Source organism: Antedon bifida, chromosome 1, assembly GCF_963402885.1.
Source record: "Antedon bifida chromosome 1, ecAntBifi1.1, whole genome shotgun sequence".
NCBI classification, from domain to species: Eukaryota; Metazoa; Echinodermata; class Crinoidea; order Comatulida; family Antedonidae; genus Antedon; species Antedon bifida.
The window spans coordinates 27,734,923-27,760,023 of NC_136226.1; the positions used below are offsets into that span (position 1 = coordinate 27,734,923).

General features: G+C 36.1%; 2 protein-coding genes across 4 annotated transcripts in view; one reads left to right on the forward strand and one right to left on the reverse strand.

The window, feature by feature from the left end:
* The window catches only part of LOC144848543 (cyclin-Y-like protein 1), a 70,056-nt gene that overhangs the window by 42,479 nt on the left and 2,476 nt on the right, over positions 1-25,101 (reverse strand). The window lies entirely within an intron of this gene.
* On the forward strand, positions 3,486-24,819 carry LOC144848254 (nuclear receptor subfamily 4 group A member 1-like). Of its 3 annotated transcripts, XM_078704980.1 has the most exons (9): positions 3,486-3,840; positions 9,456-9,690; positions 18,647-18,768; positions 19,162-20,120; positions 20,371-20,500; positions 21,316-21,476; positions 21,842-22,044; positions 22,404-22,582; positions 22,799-24,819. In XM_078704980.1, the coding sequence occupies exons 3-9, from the start codon at positions 18,693-18,695 to the stop codon at positions 23,083-23,085; spliced, it is 1,995 nt and encodes a 664-aa protein (XP_078561106.1). In that variant the 5' UTR covers positions 3,486-3,840; positions 9,456-9,690; positions 18,647-18,692; the 3' UTR covers positions 23,086-24,819. The 3 variants fall into 3 exon arrangements, with proteins under 3 accessions (XP_078561106.1, XP_078561096.1, XP_078561101.1); XM_078704970.1 differs by lacking the exons at positions 3,486-3,840; positions 9,456-9,690 and adding an exon at positions 11,741-12,448; XM_078704975.1 differs by lacking the exons at positions 3,486-3,840; positions 9,456-9,690 and adding an exon at positions 16,786-17,017.

Below are 25,101 nucleotides of genomic sequence, written 5' to 3' on the forward strand. Positions count from 1 at the left end.
TTTCAAGTAAATACATTTTTTTCGATATTTAAGTAGCCAACTATTTTGTGACATTAAAATGGCATATTCAACAAAAAAAATATTTTTTCAGGGGGACAATACATCTTTAATTTTGATTTTGATCATTCCTTCAGTTCTAACGACATTAGTCCATATGGGATGGTCATGTTGTATTTCATACATGACTGTTACGCCTTATTTTTTTTTAAATAGAAAAGTTTATTTGATTATTCTTGTTTAAACGTGATTATTTTTTTATTTGATTATATCAATTCTATTATTTAGACCGTTTACAAAAACCTATGTTATAATTATTATTGTTAATGTTATATATAACAGATTATATTTGAGAAACTGCAGTATTTTGAGTTTAATATCACGTGTTTATTTTAACTGCGTATCACGTGATTATTTTAACTGATCTCCACAATATCCATTATAATGAATCGTGAATAAATCACCAAACGCATGTTACATCTCACTCGAGTCGGCTTGTTTGTGTAGTGAGCACTTTTAATTACTTTTGATTGCAGAAATTCCTTTGATGTTTCCCGTTTAGCGTTTTATGTCCTGTCCCGTCACTGTGTCATCGCGCTTCCTAATTTTCTTCCATTTTTTTATTCAGTCGAAACGGTTTTGCATCATTACCTAACATTCCAAAACATTAATAATTTATCCTTATTTCAGCCATTCCCCCAGTGATTAAACAAAGGTACATGTAAGTATATCCGTCTAATATTTATTATTAATGGTATTAAAACACGTGTATTTCCCTGAACTCGAGCGAAACACTGAAGCAATATAATGGAAGGCGGGAAGGAATACTAAAATCTGAGAAAAAACTAATTTTATTTTATTGTTAATGTTTATATTATATAAACGCACAAAAACAGAACCGTCATAAAATAAAAAAGATCGGCAATAGTAAACTTTGAATCCGATTTTGGATATGATAAGCTATGCTTATACTTCATATACACCTTTTTTTACCTTAGCTCCTGTGAGTTTTGTTCCCGTATTGAGCTCTGAGGAGACAGCTAGCAGTGAACAGTGAACATAGTGAATTATCTTCACCTTCTTTCGTTTATATTTCCGTGAAAGCGCTTAGAAACATGTGTATTATGGCCTATTTGACAATTATAATATCTATATAATATCTTATCATGGAGTAATAATTTACTCCATGATCGTATTTACACAACGCTACTTGCTAATTGTTTTTTTGTAGAATATGCATGTCATGTTAATGTCACATAATAGTTATCAACTATAACCAAAAAAATTGTTCTAAAAAACTATCTTATCTTAATCTAAATTATTTTATTAATCTTCATATTTCATGACAGTACATCTTTAAATAATGAGAAACAATAAAATAAATGTCTGCAGGCAGTAACAGTCACGTCCATTTTAAGAGCTCCGTAGAAATCTATTTACCAGGCCACTGAGGGTTCCGATACTCCGAAAGTTTCTTATAGTTGGCCCGTAATGTTTCAGCCACAATCTAGTAGCACATTAGGTTAATGGTTTTAAAGAGTAGTCTTGATGCAAACTGTTTGAAATTCCGTAGAATGAAATTATATGGCTGCTTCTTGGAACACGTACTGTTCTCAAATAATATCTTGATGAATTAGAAACAGAGCCATATATATATGGCTCTGATTAGAAACATGCTAGTGCGCCCTCTCCTATTCAAACTGGATTAACAAATCCACCGATTGAAGCTACTCCATGATTGAAGTTATAATGTAATCGCATAATAAATAAAAAGTTTGTTTCGGGTTTGAAGTAGATACTTACAATAATCTAAGGGATTGGATCTAGTAGTGGAGTAAATTTCATTCTCGCATTTGTTTTACATTATTTTGGCTGGCTCAGGCGAACCTTTTGTTTGTTTTGTTTTCACTAAATGTGGATAATTTATATGAAAACAACAATGTCGCCCCCTGGTGTTTCAAAACTTATTCACAAACAGAAACTAAAATACTGTACGGTAACTATGTTCGTACCTTACACTACAATGAAAAGAATCAGACAGCAAACTGTGTTCCATCTGCTATGGCACGCCACACTGTATCTCTATACAAAATTACATATCTCTAGATATTTCTATTGAAAATATTTCTGAATAAATGATAACTTCTTTATTTAAATTAAAATCTAAAATGATAAAGGAATGGAGCGATTTTAATTTCTTTAATTCTTGGTTAAATTGATTCCATAATTTAGGTCATGACACTGAGAAACTAGTGAAATGCTTACGTTTTCTGAGTCTTTTGATCTTGTTATTATGAGGGCGTGTGGCGCAGTGTGTTGGACGTTCGACTACTGATCGTGAGATCGAGGTTCGAATCGCCGCATTGCTTGTATCCTTAGGTAAGATACTTTACTTACATTTGTCTCTCTCCACCCAGGTGTATAAATCGGTTAGATCAAGACACAACTTTGCGCTGATTACTAGCTGCATTATGGGAGTATTGCTTATATGCGCTATATAAGAATGAACTATTATTATTATTATTATGACTATGGTAAAAATGTTTTCAAAGAGTGATAGAAAAGTACACAACTAAATTAGTTATAACATTCTACATAAAAAGACCAATTTGGTACTTATTGATATCCGCAAGTTTAAGAAGTTTAAATTTGTGAAAGTTTTATTGGACTTGGATAAAGTAACCGCGTAATTCTCTTTTCTACAGTCTCAGTTTGTCTTTTAAAATAGTATCATTATGTACTATGGTAAAAACCATTTGTTAAAAGAGTGCTGAAAAGTAAACTAGATTAGTTATAACAATCTAAACAGATAACTTGGAAATGTACTACGTCATATCATGTTGCAGTAACTCAATAGTGGTTTGTATATCGTCAAAAGTGCACAGGTTTGTATGCGTACAATCCCAGCATTATAACTCCGTTCCATTCATTATCGTCGGGATGTCTGTATTTGGTCGATTTAACGTTCATGCTTCGTCTTACATCTCAAAATGAAAGCCTGCTATTATACAGCTGCGTTGTAAAGTGTAAACGACATAACTTTATAGAGGGCGCATTCACGATCGCTTTATTAGTTTGTTGTTGCTCCCGCATTACGTTCTCCATAATCGTTATTATAAGCCACATCTCATTACCGTTGCTTAGCAACATAGATTATAATTCCTCGTATGACTTCGGCATAGGATCGGCGTTGATTGGTATAAGAACCGATTACATTAACATAGCTTCTGCATAATGTGATGTAGTGACGCAAGCGATATTAGCTTCATCATCATCACAGCGTCGAAAATATCCATTCTAGAGCGCGCAAAAATATCCGCTAATGAGTGCTGACGTCAGTAGGTGATTTTATGTATACATTCTGCAATATTCTGACGCAAGGAGCGATTTAATGAAGGTATTCTTGATGCAAACATCGTTCAATTTCGGCTACTGACGTAGGCAAAAGTCTGTACACGCATGCCTTTACTTCTCTATCTCCGGCAGATGTGCGTCAAGAAAGCAAAGAGAATGACACTATATGGTCACCCTTATTTACTGCTTCGGTATCAACATTCTATACGTATTGTTTCGAAATTAAAATTTCACTTTTGCCAGATTTTATCATTCGACCTCCTCGGCCGATCCGATGAATACACGTTTATTTGAGCGGAACAAGTTTTTTCAACAGAAACATGGCTCCAGAAACAATAATGCACAAAGGTTATGGAAAACACGCCGAAAAAATCTCCACCCGGGATACAATACACATTCATTCGCTTAAGGCACACCGATATTTCGTGTGTACAGGGCTTTGGGATATTTGGAAAAAGTTTTTAGCGTCGGGACGGTGTCTCTGTACAGGTAAGATTTCTATACTGAATTTTCATTTCTATTCGGTGGGTCGTAGATTAAATTGATAACCTTTAATTCCTATCGTATTTTTTCGTTACATAATATTTAAAAGTTACTTAAACAAGTTTTTTTAATGTAGTAAAGTAAAGGATGTGCTGTTCATGTTTTTGTTTAGTTTTTATATCGTACCACTTCCATGCATCTTTTGCGAAACCAATCGATTATTATACTATAGAAAAACACAGATTATCAACAAGGTAGGTGTACAAAACGGGTGAACTTGCAGACCAAACTTACGCGCGCTTACCAACAACTTTACGTCTAGTCATGTGACTTTACGCTACGCAACAACTTACGCATCAGCCATAAACTTACGCTAGCCAACAACGTTACACTAGCCAGTAACTTTACGCAAGTCAATCGCGTTACGCATAGCCAGTAACGTTACGCTAGCCAGTAACGTTACTTTACGCTAGCCAATAACTTTACGCAAGTAAATAACGTTATGCATGGCCAGTAACTTTACGCTAGCCAATAACTTTACGCTAGCCACTTTCATGCTAGCTATAGCGTAACTTTCCGCAAGCGGCCAGTAACTTTACGCTAGCCATTTTCATGCGAGCTATAGTCAGTAACTTTACTAGCCACAACTACGCTGCCAACAAGTTTATAACCAACCATCAAATTCACACTATAACCACAATTACTTTATGCCGCACTAAACATTTCAAAAAGATTTTAACTAAGGCCTAGGCCTAGACGAACTATATTTTTCCAATAACAAATTTCGACACCTAATTCAAACTGCCCAGAAGAATAAGGATACTACATTATAACGTTGCACCACCAGATATACGCACATCCTATAGTTCGAAGGTTAATGCCGACAAAAACGAACAATTGTTATATTTGTGAATTTGGTCTAAATTAGACAATAATGTGCTTAGTTAATAAGTACAACAAATGTATATCCGAAATACCGCGCATGGGGAGATATAGGGGCGGGGCTTCACGGCAATATAACAATCGAAATACTTTTTCTTCTCAGGAAACATAATTGATTCCTCCATGTTTCTAGTCCTCAACGAAAACTTTTGAAAATGATATTCGAGGATTTATGCGTTTGTTTTCAAACGTTGTCATCGCAATTTGGATGTTAACATAGTTTGTGGACCCCTTCGGTGAATATTAGATTCCTAAGATCGCATATACACTGACCTCGTGGGCCTATAATACATATAGTTGGTGACATTATTGATATACAAGTCTCGATTCTATTTCAGTCATTCGTAATGTTTATTCTACCAGATGTTTTCTTTTCGTGTCCACATGAATGTTTTTTTAGAAGAAATATGGTAATGTTATGTTAACGATGATGGTTGTGGTTGTGGTAATGGTAACACCACTATGTTGGTAATGGTTGCAATTGATGGAGACGGTGGTCATTGTTGGTGCGGTGTGGTGTAGTAGATGATCTTGTGTAAAATGGTTTGGGGTTCATTAATGAGGGTGATCCATCCAGCAATTGCTGATCATTAGGGACCCTCAGGGGTTCAAAAGACAAACATATACACAAGATGCTCTACATAAACAAAATCTTATTACAAGTCTTTGGGAGTGGAGTTGTAATTTTGTCCTTAGAAAAAATCCTGACATGTGACGGGACTTCATCATGGTACGGTTATAGTTTTACCATGGAGAAATAATAACTTATTTCTCCATGGTTTTACTGACTATGTATTCGTAAACCGACCGGGCTGTTATAGTGACCAAAGGTGATTAGTTTGGAGAATAGTGGTTCAATACATGGTGTTTACCGGATGATGGTGACATGCTGATGGTCGTACCTTGATGTGGAGGATGACTGTGTTGCGGTGGGTTGGTAGTAATGCAATGTTGCTGTGGGTTGGTAGTAATGCAATGTTGCAGTGGGTTGGTAGTAATGCAATGTTGCAGTGGATTGGTAGTAATGCAATGTTGCAGTGGGTTGGTAGTAATGCAATGTTGCAGTGGATTGGTAGTAATGCAATGTTGCTGTGGATTGGTAGTAATGCAATGTTGCGGTGGATTGGTAGTAATGCAATGTTGCAGTGGGTTGGTAGTAATGCAATGTTGCAGTGGATTGGTAGTAATGCAATGTTGCTGTGGGTTGGTAGTAATGCAATGTTGCTGTGGGTTGGTAGTAATGCAATGTTGCAGTGGATTGGTAGTAATGCAATGTTGCTGTGGGTTGGTAGTAATGCAATGTTGCGGTGGATTGGTAGTAATGCAATGTTGCTGTGGATTGGTAGTAATGCAATGTTGCTGTGGATTGGTAGTAATGCAATGTTGCTGTGGGTTGGTAGTAATGCAATGTTGCTGTGGGTTGGTAGTAATGCAATGTTGCAGTGGATTGGTAGTAATGCAATGTTGCTGTGGGTTGGTAGTAATGCAATGTTGCTGTGGGTTGGTAGTAATGCAATGTTGCAGTGGATTGGTAGTAATGCAATGTTGCTGTGGGTTGGTAGTAATGCAATGTTGCGGTGGATTGGTAGTAATGCAATGTTGCTGTGGATTGGTAGTAATGCAATGTTGCGGTGGATTGGTAGTAATGCAATGTTGCTGTGGATTGGTAGTAATGCAATGTTGCGGTGGGTTGGTAGTAATGCAATGTTGCGGTGGATTGGTAGTAATGCAATGTTGCTGTGGATTGGTAGTAATGCAATGTTGCAGTGGATTGGTAGTAATGCAATGTTGCTGTGGGTTGGTAGTAATGCAATGTTGCGGTGGATTGGTAGTAATGCAATGTTGCGGTGGGTTGGTAGTAATGCAATGTTGCTGTGGGTTGGTAGTAATGCAATGTTGCGGTGGATTGGTAGTAATGCAATGTTGCTGTGGATTGGTAGTAATGCAATGTTGCTGTGGATTGGTAGTAATGCAATGTTGCTGTGGATTGGTAGTAATGCAATGTTGCAGTGGGTTGGTAGTAATGCAATGTTGCAGTGGGTTGGTAGTAATGCAATGTTGCGGTGGGTTGGTAGTAATGCAATGTTGCTGTGGATTGGTAGTAATGCAATGTTGCGGTGGGTTGGTAGTAATGCAATGTTGCGGTGGGTTGGTAGTAATGCAATGTTGCGGTGGGTTGGTAGTAATGCAATGTTGCTGTGGATTGGTAGGATGGTGTGTTATTAGATCGGGGCCTACTGGGTAGACCATTGTGGTCCGATGACAAGTTGGTATTGAGTGTTGTATTAGTTAGTACAGTATTACATATTGTATTTTCAAATCATTTTAATTATCCTGCAAATAACGAGAAACAGTTCGCGCGCATACACACGGTGATCGGGACTTGCTTTCGAACTATAATAACGAAATTGAATTGGATACGTCGTTTATGGCTACCAACAAAACCGCCACACGATTAAAAAAAAACAACATACCCTACACATAATATTATACATACTGGTTTTGTTTGAAGTAGTAGCAGACGGATACCCTTCTTTAAATAGCATGGTTAACATAAGGCCTTACGGTAATTCCGTAAGCAGCAATCTTCCTACATGTTTGCATCTAATAAAAGGCTTTTAAATTAATTTATTTTAATTAATTTCAACGCCAGTTGTATTAGAAAAGTATATCACTCACACATTCCCAGAAATAATGTTATTGTTGGGTATATTTAACAATGGTATCAGCCTTTTGCGTCATTTTAATGAAAGGTTATCTTTATAGGCCCAGTTTTACGTCAGCATACCCAGCCCCCCTTCACAAGGTTATATATGGCTATTCTAAGAAATCTATAAATAAAGATAAGCCCTTTCTAAAAATACTACTCGGGTCTCACGTACTGTGTTCATTTAAGCGATACACTATTCAGCGAACGATCAAAATTGAATAAACATTCACTTTGCCGATGACGTCAAACCCGTCAGTGTGTTTCTATAAATAATACATTCACACACCGGTGTTCCTGTTGAATACACAATGAGCTATATATATTGTATTATTGTTTCCTGTGTAAGTTTAGAAAAGTTATCTACAGTATACCTAAATAGTTGAATCAATATTTTGTATTTATTTTTTTCTTGACGAAATGTTTGCTCTAAATATGTCAACAACAGAATGATTTCTTCTCTTTGTTTATGTCAGTGTTACCCGGCCATCTCATGTACTCGCCGTAGGCTGTCCCTGTATCGCATATGAAGAGGTTATTTTATTGTTTTAACAATATTATAATTTGCTCCTAATAGGGACCTCCCGGTTTTCCGATAGGACCCCAAATGTATGCATTACATCATTAGTTGTCCCCAGGATCGCCGTTTTACTTTGTAAAATCAACTGCACGCACAGAAAAATGTCAATTGATTCAAGCAGAATCCAAGTCGCCTACAATCGACCAAATAACATGTCAATAGTACTTCCATATGACGTCATAGATCCTAGATCGTCAAAATATGTTATGGGGAGGGACGGGATCTTCTTAATCCCCGATTACTACGTACCTCAGTCTTTGCTTCAGTCATCCGACCTATCTCTCCCTGAAATGTTCTTTGAAACACATCACGCTCCCAATAACGAATAACCTCTTTCTTATTTTTAAATAACATGGTCAGGATTCGAACTTATATAAATTAGGCCTACGGTAATTAAAATTAAGTGCTAATGTAACACTTCCTTCATTTGAGTCACATAGACTGTTACAGGATCATTTTAGATTTGAGGTGTCTAAGAATGACGTAGGAATGAAAATCCATCTCTGTCAACATTATGTTCCAAAATGTCAAGCAAGATTCGCTAATGCTTGATTACGTTGATGGTGGGCGGCAACAAATTACCATCTTCACCACACAAAAAAACAGTTATCTGTCTACAACAACCTTTAAATGCTAACACTATAAAACTGTGTGAGTTTAAATTTAAAACAGCAAGTTTTTCTGATCCAGAGATTACACCTTCCGGATCTTTATACTACCGGTTGTTTATACGTACGTACGCCACCGCCGTCCACTTTAAACTTAGTTTCCTGCAAAGGACGCAACGCAATTCACATTCACAGTGATTGGTCAAATTGCTTGCGTTGCGCGGTCACCCTTTCGTTGCATCCTACAGTGGGAACGAAAGCGTGGTTCCACTAGGGGGTACGTAACATAAGGACGTATGCGCAACGCAAGTGAGTTGACCGGAGTTGACCAATAACAAATGACAGTTCAGATGCTCGATCGTGTCTTGATTGGTCAAATTACTTAAGTTGCGGTCACACCATTGCATTGCGACTTAGTGGAAACAAATGTACATTATTTTGTCCCAGGGATTTGAGAACAGTAAAGGTTATCGGAAAATGTACCACCCTCAACCCTACTCTTAATGAGTGACACCACTGACTAGTTACAGTATGAGGCTCCGTCATAAAACTGCTTAGCAGTGTTACAGTGACCTAGGCTAATAGAATGTTACCGTTAGCAATCAATATTGTTTTACATGATTTCTATAATTTCAGATTAGGGATTTGAGGTGTATTTGGAATGTCGGTTCTTTCTTGATTTGGATAGTCATTTTCCCATACATTTTTTAAACCGCAAGGCCTACCATGTAAATATAATCTAAAAGTTACACATTATTAATACTTGGATACAATCTTATTTCAGGTTATGATAAATATGGTGCGCTTTTATAAGGAATTTAACTTTGACTGTATCATCCAAGTTACTTCATAGCCTTACACGAGAAGAAATAGAAGAAATCTCCATCAGAGGAGTTAAGTCTGTGGGCTATCACTTCCGTCATGAGATTTGAGCGGGTATTTATTACTTGGAGCATATAGTTATATAGTGATATGGCACCACGCTGATTTGGCATTGCACGAGGATGGGTGTGCTGGTGGTAAGATACCCGTTTTTTATTTATTACTATACTCTGTGATTATTTCCTGCAGTTGTTTGTCTCCTGACTACTATACACGTTTTTCCCACTATATTCTATACATTTTTGTGATTTGTGATTTGATGAATAATTGTATTTTTATTTGTATATGTACATTTCATTTTCGAAATACGTTTATGCTTTCGGTAAATGTATGAGATGCTGTGCTTGTAACACCTAATAACACCCGTTACCTGTTACCGTCTATTGGCATAAAACATCCCCGCAGTTGATAGCCTCAGACATGACACCCGTCAAGAATCGCCTGTGGAACCTTACATAATTTGGTTGCCTCCTTACCCTATACTCCCCCCTTTTCACCTACCTTCTATCCCCTTTACTGTAAATCATTGCCTTTTCGTTTCAAATTAAACATTTTATACGAGATAAATTGTATCTTCACCGTCATCCCGTCTACACTTAAATGATTTTTCGTTTTCATTCATTCTTTAATCTGTGTATTTATGTAGACTTATCGACGACAAATCGTGTATATATAAAGGTAATCTTTTGTTTTATGGACAATCTTCGAGGCTATTGTAGTCTTATCAATCATGCGCCACTGAGTGTAATCTAAAATTTAGATTTAACAAATAAGTTCATGAAATTATTTTCATTCTATATTGGCATGAAGTTTGAATCGCCTTGATGGCCCCCGACATTCGACGATTTACTTGTAAGTGCGTTCCGTATGGTTCCCCATCCCGATTTTTGTTTTAAAGAGAGGGTTGAGGATGGAGACAGGGGTTTAGGTGAGAGACATTTTCCACGCATATACGTTAAGTGTATTTCTATTTAATACGGTCCTTATAAATATTGTGAAATTGCGCGATTATTTTTATTAAATAGGCCTAATATGATCCAATCTAACACCAATCACAAATATATTAGGTGCATGCGTAGCCTACATTTTATTTGCGATCAGTAACATTTAACCAAATGACCCGTTATGGCTTAGTAAAGGTAAAGGTAAAGTAATGCGGATAAGTTGGTTGAATGGGCACAGATGGCTAATTTTGGGTGGGTGTAGAACCAAGTTAATCGGGTAAATAAAATAAGTTTGAACAGATAAAGGAAGTTTTGCTATTGGAATCAAAGTTAAAGCGAACTAGTAAGAAAATATTTGTTTTTATACACACTACTGTATTTTATATTATTGTTGTCTATTATTTATTATTCTGTGATAGGACTATAATAAAACAACAGTATACTTGATATGTACTTTGTGGGAATAATCAACAGAATTTTTAGGATGAAATTAGCACCATGCACGATGCGCTTCTTTTGTTTCATTTCTGTATAATTGGAGATACAGTACAGAGAGGAATTGGCGCATAGACGCGTGGTGCGTCGTAAATTTATTTTCCTGAGCCGGACCAGAGCAAGTGTGAAAGACATTTAAGTGAGTTGACAAATCACAGTACTTGCGATGTACTTCTTGTGGGAATCAAGCTTTATAGAATACGAAATAAATTACTGAATGCAGCAAATGGTTCCAAACAAATAAACTGGTCCAAAAACATTTTCCGCAAAATAAATGTAGGCCTAATATAGGCGAATGTTAAATATAAGGAGAGTTAAAAGATGCCCCAAATTAGTAGGAGGAGTAACAAATGTCAGGTTAGTGCTATATGACAAATAAGACAGATAGGTTCATATCTTAAAGGTATGGTCGATTATGTCTGGAGTGACGGATGTCTTCTTGGGAAAGGTATATTGATTTTTATATTTGACCACCTGACATAATTTTTACCAATTAAAACATCTTGTTCACGCACATCACAAACGACTCCAGCTAATACGTTTGCGTAAACTTAAAGATGCGCACTTCTCGTTCTGTATAATGTCTTACAAACTGCGCATAACGCACAATGTGATATTTTGCATATGATAATTACAGAAAATAAATATATACACAGGAAACCACAGGAACATCTAAAAAGAAAGAATAGTTTATGTATAACTGTGTTCGTAGATCGTGACGTCGGAATACGTATTTAAAGGTTTAGCACTTTATTCATTCTGGTATCGTCTTTTGTGTAGCTTTGAATAGAGGTTTTAAGAGAACAAAACTTTGTCTATTTCTAACCATATTCAGTATAATTTTAGCGCAAATTCGCCACGGATCGTTGCGCTTATAAAGCTATTATACGCCTCATGAATTGGTATGCCATTCAGTTGGACGTCAACCGCCTAGAAGTTATTTCTGTTCTCCATACAATTTACGATGGTTAAAAATAACCATCAATGCACACAATGAAAAATTACTCTTTTGCGTAAGCCTTAGAAATCGGGGACGACGAGTAATTTGCTAGCGAGGTGGAGGGGTCAATACGTCGTACAGCCTATTGGTTCGCTGTTCTGTCTGACGTTCATTTATCGCATCGATATGCGATTCTACTCCGAGCAGTATTATCGTTTGGCTGAGTTGTGACGTCATTGTTTGTGGTAGCTTATTGGTTGATGGCCAAATGACGTGCATTGCTTTTACATCTCTCTTATAGATAGCTTTATTCGAATCATTTCGCAGTTGTAGTTTGTATTTGCAGATGTTTGCTTGGTCTGCCGTTTACCATCGAACTGTGCTTGTGAAAAACTATACATTATTGCTTGTCTATGTCTTGTGCAATTAATAAATCGGGGATATTTTAGCTGATTTTCTCAAATTTATGTACTTAAATCGTGGCTCGCATTCGTCCGCTGTTGACGCATCTCATAGGTGAGTGTTTCAGTGACTGCCCTTATATTTTTTATTCACTTCCGATATTCATTTGAATTTGCATCCAGGTGGTGGATCGCATCTTAATAGGCCTACTACAATTGCTGATCTGCCTTGAATGTTTATTTTTTGTTTGTAATTTGGTAAATCGTGCAACTTTAATATTTGAATAATATTTAACGTCACTCAGCATGTTTTAATAATTTGAATTTAAATGTTAATGTAATTTATCAGTAGATCTATATACAATTCATACATCGAAAATACAAGTAAACTTTCATATGCTATCTACTTTTATTTTAATATATGTGTCTATTTGTAGAGGCGCCCTTATTTACTGTGCCGCGCACATCTACACACATAGCCTGTCTCTCTCATCAAACATAGCGCGAGTGAGTGCAACCTCGTACTATTTGGAACCCGGATTTAGAACACATTTAGTTATTTTCAGTTATTTCTGCTATTATAGTCTGTTTACTGTATTATAATATCTTTTGTTTCATATAATTTTATAATATTATGAGTTGTCCTTATTGTTTTTTGGTTTGGGTTTGATAAACTTTATCGTCTGACGTTTGAAGACGTCGTCGAATCGCTATTGATTAATCAGATGACGTCACGCGAACAGACGGCATACCGTAATGCGAAGGCAAAGACGCATGATGATGCGTTCGAGTCTGTTAATATCGAAATTAAACTAAATAATCATCATCATTCATTACAGTGCAGTAGCCTCGCAGCGGAGATTTCAAGAGGGGTAAGCAGACAATGCAGGCCTAGGCCTAGTAACATATTTTGTTGCTGGGCAATCGAATAGCTTAAACTGTTGCATATTATTTTATATTTTTTCGAACCTCAAATAAATTTGAAATTGGAGACATTTTTTTTTCGCTTTCAATTATTGATAGTAAGCTAAGGATATGTATCTGTTTATGTAAACATATTTAGAATGCAATTTTAACTTGTTTATCATATTACAATCATATCTGATGTAAATATTGTATTTCTTTATTTTAAGAAACTTACGTTGTTATTGAAACTTGATTCCTATTTCTATTTAAAGGATACAAACATTTCTATCATTAACACGGAGTCCGTAATGGTGTTTCTAAACTTTTGATTTCATCTCACTATAGCCTAAATTAATTTATACCATACGTATAAATCATAAATCATTATCATTAGATAGTTACAGATATGTTAGATCGACCATAATTATATACCAGTAATCAATGCGCATGTGTATACAATCCTAAGTTAATCTAGAATAGAATAATATGAGTTGTCGATTGTTGTAGGCCTATACTCCCTTCTCTTTATTTTCATATTTCAATAGCGAACTTTCGATTATGGACGGTAGACGAAACTTGACGAACATTAACTCGATCAAATAATCTATAATGAACGGTGTACGCATGCGCAACAAAATCACTGTCTACAGTCCTAAAACGAAAAATCGTTATCATCTGACGCTCAAATTACAAAATTTGCAAAAAACTTGGAGATTATTATTATCATCATTGTTCTTTATGCTGTGACGTAAATTATTGTTTATTAATTATAGTTCTATTTAAATTTGGTAACTATGTACACAATTTATGGATTTTCTTTCAAACGTTGAAATGTCAGCATTACATTATTAGAAACTCGTTTTCTTTTCTATATAAACAAAAAAGTATACTCTATACAAATTCTGTGGTAGAACAGTATCAAAGGCTGATATCTACGTTTAGCATGAGTGTTCGTCAGTAACACAATTGTTACGCGCGTGTACAAAGGCCCGTGAGCGTAAAAAAACGTGACTGTACAAAACCATATGCGTTCAAATCCGTGCGCGTAAAAAAGCCATACGCGTACAAAAACCGTGTGCGTCCAAAAAAAACCCATGTGCGTACACAATCCGTACGCGTATAAATTTTGTACGCGTACAAAAGTCATGCGCGTTCAAAAGTCATGCGCGTACAAAAGCTAATAAAATTTATATTATCAGTATTTGAACGCGCGCGTCCCGTCATTGTGCCATGGTAGTTCCTTGTTTTCAATTCCAACTAGTACAGAAGAGTGTTTTATTATTTGATTAATAGGGTTAGTATTTATTTAAATTTAAATAAAATCTGACCAAGGCAGTTAAAAAAATAACCTACGTGAAGACCCATCAATTTTTCTATCACATAAAATTATCTGTGATTTATTATAATATACATTCACAATTTCATTTCCTAACTGTTATCAAAATGAGAACGCGATGTACATAGAATAGACTCATGTTTCATTGCGTGGGAGTTGCGTCTTGGACTAAATTATTGATGGAATTAGTGCTTTGGATGTTGATTATATTACTGGTGAAAATGATGCTTTGTCGCGATGACCAATAGGAGAGGCTAATAATGATTTTGATTGTTTGTGGAATAAAAACAGTGAAGTGAAAGTACAATAGAGGGCCAGTCAAAATACGTCATAAAACAGTGCAGTGCAGCCTTAAATTAATTCTGTTTAGACCATGTTTTAAAAGGTTTATCTTCATTAAGTATGAAAAATGATGAAAAAATAATTCGAATTGCGTATAAATATAATGCAGATCGAAAACGAATCAGTTTTGGTCGATTTACGATTTATTTTTGCTTTTATTGAAAGTAAATAACCGAGAAAAAAAAATCTAACAAAAGTAATACATATCAGAGCACAAAAACAATGCAGATTTTAAATATAAATATTTATATTTGTATTATAATTCGTACAAATTATTTAATCTCTCTTTATTTGACAATTTTATTCAATTATAGTAGTTTTATTACGTGAAATATATACATACTTTAATTTATTGGTTGAATTTATGAATATAATACAATATATTGTGTCTATATTCTCAGTGAATGGCATGTAAAAGTAGAGTAAGAAAGAACTGAAATCCATTGTTTTTACATCTGTTCCTAGCTACAATTAAGGCAATTTAGTAATATATAATTTTTATTGTCTCATTTGATTGTTCGCACTAAATTTGGCAATATATAACGTATACATCAATGATTGGGTGGATACCGTAGAAATGTTACTCCATATGGGCTTAGAAAACGTCAATGAACAATATGGATAGTCTGCCCACGTTCACATTCCAACAGCACACATTACTATATGTTTAGATAGTGCCTGCCAGAGTATGTTGATGGTACGAATATGTTTTGGACTCTCGTTACCTCATGTGCGTTGACGCAAGCATTGCCTTCAACGCTTGGGCGTCACTGTGCGTTTAAGCTTGGTTCCCACTAGGACGCAACGCAAGGACGTAAGTTCAACGCAAGCAATAAATAAGAATAATCCATCGCTTGTGATTGGTCAAAATACTTGCGTTGCGTTTACGTTCTTGCGTTACTCCTCGTGGGAACCAAGGTTTACGCCGAGTGCATCGACGCAAGGGTGTGAACGTACTAGCAAGGACAAAATGTAATTTATAAATTGACAAATTAATTATATTGCGTCTACCACCAAACGAAGACTTGAACCAAACATGTCCGATTAAACAGGATGTATTTTAAGGCCATGATTGCAACGTTTGCACCACCTCCCTACACCTGGACCGGTAAAGATTAAATAATGAGAGGAAAACATCCAATGCGATACAGTTCCGATATGGACACTTTGAATTTAGTGATATTCCGTTGGGTCGAACCGGATATAATACATTCTTGTATTTCGTTCACCCGATAACGATAACGGATACGTAAAAGCGCGCTAATATCCTATCTTTAACAGCCCATGTACCGTACTTTTTAACAGAAAAATATCGTTATCGTTATCAATTTGGGTGGGGTTTACCTGACGATTTGAAGCTTCATTGAGCTGGTTAAACCTCAGCCGATAACGATAATTACAGTCCGATTTGTTCGAAGCAATTATATCAGACCTAAAATGCATTTTATTTATTAGCTCATTAATTTGAGATGCGCATTATTGTCAGAAAGTTAAATCGATTGCGCGTCAGAAGTACAGCAATGTCCGTCACGAGATATCGTAGTGTACGTAATGAATATCGGCGAACAAGCCCCCTACCAACTCGGGTCTATTCATTCGTATTGTCGCCTTATCAATACTAAAGGAGTAATCATTTACAGCGAGTATAGCTCTGACGTAGGCAACCGACATATATTTGCGAAATACGCAAGCTATGATCGGTTCACGAAACAAGAGATGGGAAGCCACGATCTATTACGTAGAATGGTTTATTATTAGAATTTCAACGACGTAGGAGACATGCGCGTTGGAGAGTATTTATATTCATACCAGGCAAATGGTTGCTGACTGTTTGCGTCACAGCTGAACACAAGCACTGCAGGCGATGCAGTCAATGGTAAATCGTACAGCTATTACGTGTACGCATGTTAATCTTTGCAGGCGATTGTTTCTCTTAGCTTTTCATTGAGTCAGTCTAGCTCTTCTTTGCCGCTTACTGTTTGTACTTCGGCCTGTCTCCTGAATTTACCAGGGGTGTCATTTCAGGCTCTTGGATTTTTATTTTCCTTTTGGATTTTCCTTCTTGATGGTTTATTCCATGAGGCATTATTCTTTTCCCAGGTAAGTTCGTAGAAACATTTTAGTTATAAAGTGTTGGCACTATTTCATCCTTATCATTATTATTCTATCGATTCGTATCGATATTGAAGACTGGAAACCGGAATTGAAAAAGATACCCAAACTTTTACCGGTCGTTGGTTCGTTCTTCCAATGGTATCTGTCCTTCTTTCCGTCCTTCTGTAGTGTAGTACGTACCTGTCTATTCTACAGTAACCACATATTTACTTCTTCAACATTCGTAGACTTTATATGAATGGATGTCTAGTTGGTATCAGACCATGGAGGTAGAACATTTTTATTTTTACCTTCATCATTTTACTTTTTTGTTTGTTTTTTTCTGAATTACACCAATTACTGTATCATCAGCTCGCTGTTATCCTCCGCTTTCCTCTGTCACCAAATGATCTTCTAATTTCAATGAAACACTTAACTTTCTATATCTCCATAATCTGACTTGACTTCAACCATTAAAAACACCGTCGGCGCATTCTATTTAATGCAAATATTTAGCTGTTAAAACATCTACATTTTCTAATGTATATTCGTATATATTATGAAAACGCATCATGTTGTAGTGCAATATTTTATTGGCGAATTGGCATCGAAAATAGTATTATTACAAAACGGTATCATTGCCAACTATTATACTGCATCTCCGCACGTTTTGTTGCTAATCGGAACATCGAACGAAACCATGGTTTAGGCCTACGTGCCACCCAGCCTGCTCGGCCTATACTTACTTGCTTGAATAAAACTCCCCGATCAGCCTAAATCAACCTGCTTAACTAAGCATATATCTCTTTTGGCGCCCCTAGTATGAAACTAATATACTATATCAGTTTGTGTGATGGTCTATTACACTGACGCAGTTGCATTAGCGACAACGTCATACACAGCGTAAATTGGTTTTTCACTCATGCACAAACACAACTGTACAAAAACAAACCTGCTTTTCCATTACTGTCCTGATTATATACAAGGTTTTATACGCATTCCTTTCGGATAAAACGCATTTCACAGATTCGCATTCAGTTGTACAGTGCGATTCAGTTTATTTAAGTGATTCAGATTCATTGTAATCGTTATTATGTAAAATTTGTTGTCAAGAGACAAAATGCTATCGGTTCTGCATAAGCCTAAATAAAATTAAGTTGCTTAGTGCCAGGTCTTAAGCCCATACTTGGTTTCATGCAGTTTACCTGTCATCGCAATATAGCAACAATTTAATGTTATACAGTAACTCTAATTCATAATCTTTTTTTTTAAAGAATATATAATACAATTAATTCTAAATCATAATTATAACTTATAATTAGTTATACAGATCAACAGATGTCTGTACAAATATGTAAAGCTTACAATATGGAGTTTGTATAATATAAATTAATGATTCCTATATTTAATTTAATATCTTTACCGCTTTCGATCGATCAAAGACCTTTTTTGCAGCAGCTTATTCCCCCGGTGCTTAGATGTCTACCAGCTAAAATAAACAGGCACCAATACTATGTACCATAAGCCACCCAAGGGTTTATCTCTTTTAATGTTGCATATTGTGACACTCGCGAGCATGCGTAATTATCCGCGTCAGAAACCAATTAACATATGCCTAAATATTATATATTTCAGAACGCCGGAAACTCCGACCGAAACAGTAAACCAAGCGTCATCGATCATGCTGGTGGGTATGCAGTCAGCCTACTCCTCTGGATTTTTCAGTCAAGCTCAGTTCGGAAGCGATAGCATGCAAGGTAGGATTTTCTTACAAGTTGTATATTCTGCTTGTCTGTCTGTTAGTAAGTAATATGCTATTCGATTAGCATCGATTATCGTTGCTATATCTACAAATATGGCATTAGTTGTAGGCAACTTCCATGATACAGTGTCATATGTTTGTCACATCGAATTTCTTTTTAGATGCAATATCGTACGGTATTGATTCACACTAAATATATTTACCGAATGTTCTGCAAGTGCAGCTCAAACCTTATGTTTACATCACAAATGTATTTTTTATTGAATAAATGTCATATTCATACAAACTGTTTTTATGTCCCAATGCGCATAACCCAATAGCATCCGCATCATTCCATTCACATTCAATGTGACTAAAGGTTGTTCTTTTCTTATTTTTATGTTTACAGATGAAGCCATTCCAAGGCAAAGTTTATCTTGTACATGTATTTACGGTAGTCCATCGACCAACTGTTGTCCAAGTGCAAACGTCACCGCAGTGACATCACAACATCAGATGCAGACGTCACAATACTATGGTTCAATCGATGTGTTTTCTGACCGAATGCTACCGAGTTTCGCCGACACATACGGTCAACAATTTGTCCCAAATTTTGAATCGGAAAATAGCAGCCAACAACAATACCAGAGTTCGTCAGACGAATCGTTGTCGATGCATTCGTCGGTTTCTGGAGCCATTTGTATAGACGCGTATCCGCAATCTGCATTCTTGGACGCGGATCAGCAGCCAGTATCTTCTGCATACAGTGTTACGTCACCACAACAACAGACAATATCAAATAGTATGAAACATTTAACCCAGACGCCGCCACCTACGCCGTCCTTTCCGAACTCAAACATTAATCAGAAATTTCCGTTTGGCGGACAACCAAAAAGTCCCCAGAATTCTTACACAGAGATGAATTCTCCTGTGCATTTTACTCACGATCCGTTAACACCACCCCCTTCTTTCGTATCAATGGAATCGGTACCATTTCAACACGATAGCAACGAAATTGAAACACCGACATCAATGAATATTGCCTGGGCTAACGTCGGCATGGATTACCCTCAACATTCTTCATTCCAAGACGTTCCGTCGACGACGTCGTGTACGTTCTCCAAACAACATTACCAGTGTCCATCTACATTACAATCATCGATGCCGTCAAGGAATACCCACGAACGGCCGTCGGTGCTCGCGTCGTCATCGAAACTAAGTCCGATATCGACGTCTTCTATTGGTAGCAGTGGCACTACATCACCACATAGACCACAACAAGATGGTATGTGTGCAGTGTGCGGAGATAGTGCAGCTTGTCAACATTACGGTGTTAGAACATGTGAAGGATGTAAAGGCTTCTTTAAGGTAAATCACTTTTAATTTATTAAATAATTTTAAAATATCCCTGACAAAATACGTCTTGCAGAAACTGTTCGCGGTGGTGAGACATGTGACATTGACATCTAATTTCTATTTTTCCCGACATATAAAACATACCTACTGCGCGCCAAGTGTCAGACATACATTTGTCACATGTACACACATAATAAGCTTTTTCATGTACGCAATTTCACACATTGGTTAGCATTTTCAAACAAATCATTGTTTCTTTTAGCGGACAGTGCAAAAAAATTCTAAATACGTGTGTCTGGGGACAAAAAGTTGTCCAGTGGACAAGCGGAGGAGAAATCGCTGCCAATATTGTCGATTTCAGAAGTGTTTAGCTGTTGGAATGGTCAAAGAAGGTAGGAAATATTTCACTAAAATGATATTTGTTAATACTACCGTCTTTTTTAATGTTATCGTCTGATTTTAAGTTATCGTCTGAATTGGAACAGACGATAAAACCACGAATATATGGAAATGTAAATATCTGATTCTGTAATCAGATACCACGCGCAATATATAATCAATCATTTTTACCTTCGTAGGGAATTGCGCGCGTTAACGTTACACTTTAGCGTAGCATAGAGGTGAACCAAGGCAAACAAAATCCACTCAGATGATATAATATAACAGAATAAAATTAACATATAACATATATCTGGAAAATTATATAAGAGTTGCGATAAAACAGTAAAACCAAAGCAAAAATTTAAATTTTTTGTTATTCTTGCATAATAACCATTTAATGACGGCAATTAATAGCTAATATAATTTGGATGTTGTTGTTATTTTACTATTTTATTTAGTATAATATGATGTGAATTCTCCATGTGTCAGTGAAGTCGCAGTTCATTGAGTGTGTATATTATAAACATATATTTAATTATACAGTAGAAAAAACTTCAAATATAGGCTTGCACAGGAAAAGCTTGTTTTGATATGTTTTCTAGTTGAACTCGGCGGACACATATCTGACCCCCGCGTACACATATCTGACGCCCGCGTACAACAATATGTACAATGCAATATTATCAAACTTTGTACGCGCGCGTACACACATGTACCAGGTCATCAACGTTTATACGCGCGCGTCGTTTGTTTCCTTATTATGTTGGCACTGAACGATTTTTCATGTTGTCTTGTATTGAAACAAATTGTATGTGTTTATTTTCAGTTGTAAGGACTAATGATTTAAAAGGAAGGCGAGGAAGGCTACCTACCAAACCTAGAAGTCCGGATGTAGCGCCTCCTTCACCACCGGTCAGCCTTATAACCGCTTTAGTGCGAGCCCACGTAGACTCTTCTCCAGCTAAAGCCGACTTCAATTATGACCAGGTACGCGTCTTAAATGATATGCGTCATCAGCCACCGTGAAATCTCATTAAAGTAATGTTTTAGATATTGACGTCACGTCACGTCATAAGACAGTTAAATGGATCGTGTTGGTATTCATTGTGATTATTAGCTGAGTAGCGAATTCGACGTCATCACCTGGAGATATTTAAATACTCGCATGATTAAAAATAGTTCTATGACATGCAGATACATCACAACTGAACAGTGTGTGTTAATAATTTTAATTTATAATGCTATTTTTATTATTTGGGCCTTCTCCAAAAAGGTTTTTTATCACTAAATATTTTTAATGACATTCTAATGTAAATCGCATGATGAAATAATAATAAATGTTGTTTTTACAGTTTGAATTACCTGAGACGTCATGTACTGTGCCGGTTTTTGGTGAACAAGTCAAACAATTCTACAGTCATCTGTGTTCCTCTCTTGACGTCATTAGAATATGGGCACGAAAGATACCAGGGTTCACAGATCTTTGCCTTGAAGATCAGGAATTACTACTGAAAGCTGCGAGCTTCGAATTATTCATACTCAAAATTGCACAAAGGTAAGCACATTTTAGTACTCTCAGTTCTTTTAAATTGAAATAGCAATGTGACGTTGACGCCTTTTGTACGCGCAACGCGCGCGTAAACTCTATGACCCCTAACTGTTTTCACTGAACGATATATTACTCTCAAGTTCCTTCAAATTTACATTTACATTAACAATTTTGGTAACTGCTAGCTGGAAAAAAGGTTGAAAACGGCAACGAAAGCACCAGCGTTCAAATGCTGATAATTGTTAAAGAACTTCTGTACGCGTAACGCGCGCGTAACTGCTATGACCCTTTCTTTTCACTGATACGAGATAATATTATTAGAGTTTCTAAGTTTATTGATAACACTGTGGTACTTTTTTTAACAGAATGAACCCAGATGATGATTTTCTAGTGTTTTGTCATGGAAATGTGCTGCACAAGAAACAATGTCAGCAGGCGTTTGGTCCGTGGTTAGATGAAATCAGACAATTCTCCAGAACTCTTCACAGTCTAGAAATTGACATTTCATCTTTCTCATGTCTCTGTGCTCTCGTCTTAGTAACAGGTATGCATTCATTCCTTTAAGTGTAAACGACAACCATAGCATGACGTTTCTTGCCTTGGTTCCATCGACCCTCCATCTCCTCTGATTCCATTTTGTTACTTGTTGCAAAGTTTACATTTTGCGCTTAATGCGTTTTATATAACGGCGCTCCATAGACCGTTTCTCGTTTTGTTTCAAAACTGTTTTTTCATAAATCGTTTTTTTTTTAAATTGTAGATCGCCATGGATTAAAAGTACCTGCTAGAGTTGATGCTTTGCAAAACAAAATCATTAAATGTTTAAATGATCACGTGACATTCAATCACGGAGGACAAGCAGCATTTTTATCACGCATGCTCCTACAGCTACCTGAATTACGCGTACTTCACGAAGCAGGCGTAGAACAGTTAGTGTTACTCAATTCGGACCCAAACATCGAATTACCAGCCGAACTTGCGCATCTACTACCAAACAAGCAAACCAGCCTCGAAGAACAGGACGGTTGGTCACAATTCAATCTATAATGTAAATCATTTAGCCTTTGATTTTGCATACAACCTTTAATGATAATTTTGGCTTGTATCATAGTATTATAATATCTAAATAATATACCTGGTTCATGTATTTAAATGTCAAATCATGAGGCCTGTTTAGAATTGTTAATATCTTTTGTACATGACGCGTCAATGTTTTTTAATCATAACACACGATGTACTCACCAAGTTTGTCAGCGTTAGCACGTCATACTTGGATGAGAGAAGGTACGACATAACACAAAATATGGCACTCCCAGTGTATAATGAATTAAGTATTTTCAAACTTATGTAATTTATTTTGTAAAATATAGTGAAATATAATATATTAGTCATGGATGCTGAGTATCTGTAGACAAACTTGTATATACTTGTGTTGAAAATATCTTGACTATGTAAATTAATAGAGTTTATAATTGGTTGTCGCTGTGTGACTCCTATCCTTATTTTATTCGAGTATAAGAAATGTAATTTCGCTGTTGAGTGCCATGAGCTTTGTCATCAGTATTGAAGGTACAGCCTGCGCACAGTGTGTTTTGATTTCTGATAAAGTGTTTTAATAGTACTTGTATTATTACCATAGTTTTTTGTGGGTGGGGGTTGGCGGGGTGTGGATGGGGTGCCATGAAATTTCAACGGGAGAACACTTTAAGTCGAAGTTAACACTTCTGGCTTGTGCTTGATAAGCCACTGAAAATAGGCCAATTTCCCGACGCCCAGATTTCAGATGTTATCGACCTCAATGTTGTGTTAATTTTCTGTTAATCCTAATGATAGAAATTTGGATTTTAATTTCTTCTGAAATGTAGCGTGACCCCTGGATTGGTATACCGTCACGATGACGTCACATGACGTCTTATCCTGGTTAGTTTCTTCGGGTGGTTTTCGCTTAACTTGCTGTTGGATTATCAGATTCTTATAATTTTATTTTAATCAACGAAATTAGGTCACAGAAAGCATAACGAAACTATGCATAAATATTGATACATAGAAAAAGAGAACGTATTGTTTGTTAATCCCGTATGCTTTCATTGGCGTGTTATTAGTTACGAATAACTTGTAAAACAAGTGCAAACGTATGTGAGTATTTAGGCCTAATTCTCCTTGATTTGATAATTAGATATGTTAATATATGTGGTAATGGTTACCGATCTATGAAACGCTGTATTTCGTATTGTACAAGTACACATACGTTCGTACAATAACGCCATGCGTTTCCATAGCGTTTTGCGCGACGCATTCAGTGAATTGCGTCACATCTGTACACACGTGATCACTAGTTATACCAGTTTAGTCTAGATGTATTGCGTTGTTCGATTCTATTTCTAAGATGATGTATTTTACATAATTTATATAATGTCAATTTTTACCAACAATTAATATATGATAATTAATATGAAAATTGAGATACTTAATGAATATGTTTTATTGTATTGTGGGTCAACGGTTGCTATCGGTTTGTATCTTTCTTTTGTAACGCTTCAAGCTTCGATTTGATAAACGGATTTTTTACTACACTTATAATGCTTTCATTTATTATTAGTCCCTCGATATGACGTCGTTTCTTCTCTGTCGGATAAAGTCATGACCACGATGACGTCAATGTCGCACACAAGGTCGCTGTAATCAGATAGTGTTTTATAATAGTTATACTCCTATCGCTTCACACATACCAGTAAAATTAATAATTTCACATTGTGTCGTATTAACATTTTCATTCTGAATTATAATATTCTGTAAACGCCTATGCATAATGAATTATAATATTTGTTTTTATTATATATTACTTTTTCCATATTTTAATCGTTTATTACTGTGTAAGGTATAGGGTATCATTTCCTAGTTCGTTATAGGCACAATTATGTTGATTTTAGGGTGTTGTGTTGAAGCATGCCTTATAATACATATTGAATAAAACTCCCACTCTGTTTACGGATTTTTAATTTACATATTAGAACAATATAGAATAATATAGTTTTAATTAATTTCCACAGGACTTTATGACCA

Bases quoted from the DNA above. Each gene is read 5' to 3' on its own strand.
- LOC144848254 (XM_078704970.1), top strand. From the start codon at position 12,399: ATGTACTTAAATCGTGGCTCGCATTCGTCCGCTGTTGACGCATCTCAT. The intron at 18,769-19,161 runs GTAGGATTTTCT...TTATGTTTACAG, and splicing joins CGGAAGCGATAGCATGCAAG to ATGAAGCCATTCCAAGGCAA. The intron at 20,121-20,370 runs GTAAATCACTTT...TGTTTCTTTTAG, and splicing joins GATGTAAAGGCTTCTTTAAG to CGGACAGTGCAAAAAAATTC.